The 6,017-nt window shown below is 42.7% G+C and overlaps 1 protein-coding gene across 1 annotated transcript; it reads right to left on the bottom strand.

The window, feature by feature from the left end:
• Positions 1 to 2,770: 2,770 nt before the first annotated feature.
• On the bottom strand, positions 2,771 to 5,761 carry RPL34 (ribosomal protein L34). Its single transcript, XM_010285355.1, has 4 exons — positions 5,581 to 5,761; positions 5,383 to 5,482; positions 4,509 to 4,612; positions 2,771 to 2,897 (listed from the first exon to the last, which is right to left on the bottom strand). Exons 1-4 carry the CDS (start codon positions 5,643 to 5,645, stop codon positions 2,813 to 2,815), a joined length of 354 nt encoding a protein of 117 aa, XP_010283657.1. The 5' UTR covers positions 5,646 to 5,761; the 3' UTR covers positions 2,771 to 2,812.
• Positions 5,762 to 6,017: the final 256 nt, after the last annotated feature.

The raw sequence follows: 6,017 nt of genomic DNA, 5'->3' as shown, positions 1-6,017 counted from the left end.
GGCGAGGTGCCCCCGAGCGCTGCGGCCGTTTACTGGCAGGGGGAAGGAAAACCCACGTCCGGGGTGCGAGCTTGCAGGGCCGGGCTGGGCAGGCACAGGCTCAAGGGAAAGAAAAAAGCTCCAAAGTAGGCCTCACCCGAGTCCCTGTGCTTGCAAGAGAGCGGGGCCAGGATGCCCCTTGCCTGCACCATGGGATGGAGCATCTGCCCTGGCCCGCAGCCAGGGTAGACCCCACCAGCTGCACACCAACACTGAAGGGGAAATGGCACATCAAACCAGTAGCTGCTGACAGCAAGTGGGGTATCTGTGTGCGTATACAAGCTATCTTGCACACTCCTGTAAGTGTGCAAGCACCTCATCAGCGCAGACCGGCAGCAGGGCCAACCTGCCACTGCCCTCAGCTCAGTTGAGGGTCTGTATGGAGAGCAACACTCCAGCAACACACAACAGAGGAAAATTCACCATTTTGAGTGGAAGCTTCTCTTGGTTCCTGTTGCTTCATGAATAGGGACAGGGGAGAGCCCTCATCAGAGCAGCTCCCGTCTTCTCTATACCTTTATCTGAGCTGAGGTCAAGTCTCCTAACAGCACAGGAAGTGTCTTCTTCAGGAAAGGAACCTGACTGCCAGGGGCCAAATCACAGCACTAGCTGAAGCAAAGTAACAGGTCCATAAAAAACCCAAACACCCATACATAGGAAGACTGATGCCTTTCAGCAGACATCATTTAACACCAGAAAGAGGCAATAAAAACCATCTCAACACCAACCTGTCACCTCAGGTTATGTGAGCGTGTTGAAAAGCCTTTCAGTGCAATCACATTATAATTAGCCGATTTGGGTCTTAACCTGTTTGGAAATAAACCTCCCTCTCAGTGCGATTTGCCTGCCAACAGATGTTTATCACATTTCTCCTAACTATTCCAGAACTATTCTTACTCCATCTTGCCTCCTTTCTAAAAGCCCCAAGGAAAACTCTAATCTCACAGCTTTTAATATAAAACAAGAGCACTTTTGGTGCTGATACACACCTGTGTCTTTGGTTAGACACATCTGCCCTACTTGCCCCTTCTGCTTTAAAACCATTTTTCCAGCATGCCAAAGTACTGAAGTTTGTACCAGTACAGTAAGGCAACAACTAATAAAATCTTAACCTTGTAAACCAACTATAGTAACAGCACCTAAAGATGTCAGGGTACTAATGTTAGTCTTAGAAACTCCTTTAATTAGCTACAGCCTTTGGAACAAGTTTTAGCATAACCCAAGCTGAGAAGAAAGAAAAGTTTCGTACTTGAAGTTACATGAGTCAGCTGCAACATTTATCCATTTTGAGAATATTGACAAAATTATTTTAATGACTTGGGACACTATGAAGGGAGTTCTTGGCAGGGTACAGCTCCTTTCACTCTGTGTTATCCGGGATCACAGCCATCTGACATCATCAAACCCAGGGAGCACCAACACCACTACTGTGCATTTGTAGGCAGTTGACCCAACTCCAGCTCGCTGCTGCCGAGAAGGCAGGTCTTTCCATCAACTCATTTTTTTGTGATCTGTTTCTTGGCTGACCATACTGCCTGACCAGCTTCAGAGCTAGGCACAGTGTGAACAGACAGCATACAGTCAGGACGATGAATATGCACACATCTCAAGAGCCACAGCCTGGGCAGACTCCACAAGTCATCTTAGAAACCTCTTCAAATGGCATCCTCACTGCTCCCAGGAAGTCTGCAGGCTCAGTAATTATTTCTCCTCTTTTCTTAGTATGGTGGTGGAGCTCACTTTTTGGAAAAATAGTTACTGGTAAAAACAGACACCCACTTCTCGTCAGATACTGAGAGTAGTTCCAAAATTCACAGTTGGGGTGAGGAATACCACTGCATCCACAGGTAATGCAAGAATTATCCCATGTGTGTTTAAAAGCACTCCTGGGTAGCATTACATGCACATTTACAGTTATCTCTACACAACAGAACAAAACAAAGCAGCAAAAGGAGCCCATTTCCTTCCAATTTTACAATTGCTATTTACATTACCCCTACAGCCTCAAGTGATAAAGCAACAGACCTTTGGTTCAAGTTTCAATGCCAGAGGTGTAAATTGCTACTCTAAAACCTAATTCTGGAAGCCATTAAAGGTCTATCCTACCTGGGCCCTGGAGCTCTGCTTGCATCAGATCTCTAACTGTTGACCTAGGAAGCACCTAACAAACAAGCAGAATACAGCAACTGCAGCTTTCTTCCAGGAGATCCAGATATAGCAATATGTAACTGTCTGGTGGATACAGCACTCACTTCAAGAAGTCAGACTATTGCCCCCACCCTCAGACTCAAGTAGCAGTAACCACAGCACATACTATAAAAAAAAAAAATCTACCTTAGGCCTATACTAGATCTCCTCTTCTTCATCTGACAATCTTTCTTCTAGTCTTTAGTTTTAGTCTTCTTTTGTTTGCTTTTCTTTTTCAGATTCCTAACTTTCTTCTGAGCCAAGTCCTCTGATGACTTCATGCACAGCTGTTGCCATGAAGAAAAATACCCTGCATTGCTCAAAGTTACTCCAACGCCTCTACATGACTGTGAGACAGAGCTGGGAGCCCTATTTAACTACACCTCCTTCCAAATCTGCTTGATTCAACTGTCTGCAGGCAGCATAGAACACAACATCCCAACTTACGGTGTTTGTTGCACCAAAACCTAATTCTGCATTATACAAGTTGTGAGAAGCAGATCCTACCAGCTTTGACTAGCACGTGGAATGAAAAGACACAAGAAAAGTGGAGCTTTCATTTATTGGGCTGGACCTACAAATTGATTCACTTTGACTTCTGGCTCTGTGCTTGTGCCTTCAACACTTTTACAACGATCTTCTGCTCCTCAATAAGAAAAGCTCGTTTGATTCTGGAAAGGAAAAACAACAACTTTAGAACATGTATCCACTTAAGTGAAAACACAAAAATAAGACAAAATTACAACTAGTTTTGCTGTCTCCAACATACATTGCACATGTGGTGTTAGTTCCACAATTACATAAAGAGAGAAACCATCAATGCTCTCATCACCATCAAAAGACAGGGACAGGGGCACTGGAGAAATGTAGAGGTTTAGGAAGAAGGCCTAGTGTGCCTGCAAGTTTAGGGTGAGTGGCTTGTAGGCAGGCTAGGCAATACCCGATGGCTGCACACTGGAAAAATTACCACCTTCACTAACTTCAAAGGCAAAAAGCAAAACCCCTCACAGGCAAACTACTAGCTGTTCTTCGAGTCAGAACTGGTGTGGCCAGTTCTCTTCCTTAGAACTACAGAAAACTTTATGTGAGCCCAGTTATCAAAACAAGAGCAGCTCCCCTTTCAGGATTAAAGCTTCTTTACACATAAACAGAGAAAATCCTGCAAGGTCAAGTCATGCCTAGATACGATTATTTCTGGAAGACATACAGGGCCACCATGCAGGTGGACCTACGTGATAGTACTCAAACATCAACAGCCCATTTGATGATTTCAAGTTAAAAGCACAAACAGAACACACACTCTTCTACCTTGAAACATTAAAATGCCATTCCATATGCATTTGGTATCTATGGCTACTGTCACAGTACACAAAATCTACCAAAGATGCATAAACAGATGCAGGAGAAAACCTGCCAATTACACGGAAGAAAGTGACTGTGCTTTTTCTTTTAGGCAGAATAAGGTATACTCATGTATAAAAAACAACCTACCAAGCTCATAAAGTGTTTGGGAAAACACTCCAAAAAATCAGCTTTTAACACAGAAAAGCTATGCTACAGATCTGCAGCTGTAACAACCTGTCTTCAGTGGCACCTAATGCTATTTAAACTTAGAACTCACACAAGGAAAAATGGGAAAAAAAAAAGCTGGCAAGATTTGCACTACAGATAAAAAAAGGGCATTAGGTTGCTAACTCTGTAGATCTGCTTTGATTACCATTCATAGAGAACACATTCTCTGTAATACACATCTTTCCCTCAAACTTGCCACAGAAGTATAGGATGTACAGTTAGAAGTATAGGATGTACAGTTGTCACCCAATAAAACTGAATTCAGTGAGGCCCATCAAAGGCCATCTTAAAGCTTAACCACAATAAAGATGCTTAATATGCAATAAACTAATCTCTTTTAATCCCAAAACACCACCAAGAAGCCAAAAGCTCAGCTGATCTTAGGACAACAGAAGAGAAAAAATCTTTACTATGGAGGCACAAAATAAAATGTAAAGTATAAAAATCCAGAATGAGCAGACCGTTTAGCACCAAGGCAACAGTGCAGTAAGATATCATAAAAACATGAACTCTCTACAAGGAGCTCCACATGCAGTAACTAGCTCAAATCCAAGGGACAAAAATCATACACATCACTGCTAATGTGCCCCATGCTTACACCCATTTTGCTACACTAATGTCAGCCAAGAGTCTTCAACGTTTTGGTCCACATTATGAAAACACAGTGAGATGTAATAATCGAGAATAGAGTTAACTTTCTGTAAGCTTACCTGTCACGGACACACTTAGCACACATGGAACCACCATAGGCTCTGCTAACATGCTTCTTTGTTTTTGACAGCCTCATAAGAACTTTAGGACGCACGGCACGAACCTACAGAAAACAGGAATGAGAAGTGTATCATAAGACAGTAATTTTGGACAATAATTGTAGCAAGAAAATTCACTTTGATAGCCTAAAAAAGCAGGGACACCTGAAGGTGACTATTCAAGATGCAAGAAAATGACTTAAGTCACAGCTTGTATGTGCCATCTTCAGCACTCCTAAGCTGATATTTTCATTCTAGCACAGGGGTTCACCAATAGATTAATTAAAAAAATTGTTTATAAAAAAGATTGTTTTCCCAAGGGTAGGACCTGCTCCAAGTTTGACATTAATCAAGCATTCCCATCACTGTTCAGTGCGATGGCATTACACCAAGAAAACATTTTGGAGAAAAATATCATGTTAAAAACATTCATTCCTTTTCAGTAAAACTGAAAATCAATCTTGGCTTGTGGGTTTTTTTAAAGCCTACCAATAGGTCCAGTTTAGACTTTTAAACCTGCTACAGAACCACCTTGGACTATCTCTAAAAAATTCAGCCAGTTACATCTTATAAAACAAGAGGGTTCAGCTGTAACACCAATGAGAATGACAAGCATTAAGAAAAAACCCCACTTACTCTTTAAACTTTCAAAGCTTCTTCTACCAGTTAAACTTCACAACATTCAGCTAAGAATATTTTAAAGAAAGCAGCCATTCCAAGAAGAATACATCAATAAACAGGCATATTATATTACTTGAAAAGGCTCCTTGTACTGAAAAAACATTGCTGTAAAAAAAAAACCCCACAATCTTATGCCAGTAAGGCTAACACTTACACCACGAAGTCTTCCTGGGCATATACCACATGCCGACTTTGGTGCCTTCCCCACTTTCTTGGTGTAAAGGTAAACAATCCTGTTCCCGGGTGTTCGGGACCTGAGTACAGCAGAAAAATACACTGTTAATGTAACAATTAAAACTTAAGCTTAGCTTTCTTAAAAAATAAGTTTTCTTAGAAACTATGTCTTACTTACAGTCTGGTCTTGTTGGAAGCTGTGTTGTAGGACAACCTACGGCGGTAGGTCAGGCGCTGAACCATTTTTTACACCTAAATTAGTCAAAAACAAAGCAGCACTAGTTTAAGGGCTCAATTTCCTCGTGGGATTTCACATATCACAGCATCAACTGCACTGAAGCACTGCACCAGATCTGCTGATTCAGTATGAACAAAATTAAAGCGTTTCTCATCAACACAACCACATTAAAAAACAACAAAACCCGCGATGGCGGGTAGAACGTGATCTGCGACGAAGATTCATCCGAACTAAGGGCGCCGGCAGTTTTCGGGACCCCTCAGGGCATCCCCCCGACGCCGGGGATAGCACTCCTCGGGAGCTGGGCTGGAGGAGGCGGGGCCCAACGCCGCAGGCTCGCTGCCGCCCGGGAGACGAGGGCGCCTCTCGGGAGCCCC

This window comes from Phaethon lepturus, unplaced genomic scaffold, assembly GCF_000687285.1.
Source record: "Phaethon lepturus isolate BGI_N335 unplaced genomic scaffold, ASM68728v1 scaffold7194, whole genome shotgun sequence".
Classification (NCBI taxonomy): domain Eukaryota; kingdom Metazoa; phylum Chordata; class Aves; order Phaethontiformes; family Phaethontidae; genus Phaethon; species Phaethon lepturus.
Note: the sequence above shows the minus strand (reverse complement) of the source record. Positions and strands in the feature narration are given on the sequence as shown.

Coding starts and splice junctions, on each gene's coding strand:
- RPL34 (XM_010285355.1), bottom strand. CDS start 5,645: ATGGTTCAGCGCCTGACCTACCGCCGTAGGTTGTCCTACAACACAGCT. Junction 4,613..5,382: donor GCCCAGGAAGACTTCGTGGT/GTAAGTGTTAGC, acceptor TGTTTTCTGTAG/GTTCGTGCCGTGCGTCCTAA. Junction 2,898..4,508: donor GCTAAGTGTGTCCGTGACAG/GTAAGCTTACAG, acceptor TTTCCTTTCCAG/AATCAAACGAGCTTTTCTTA.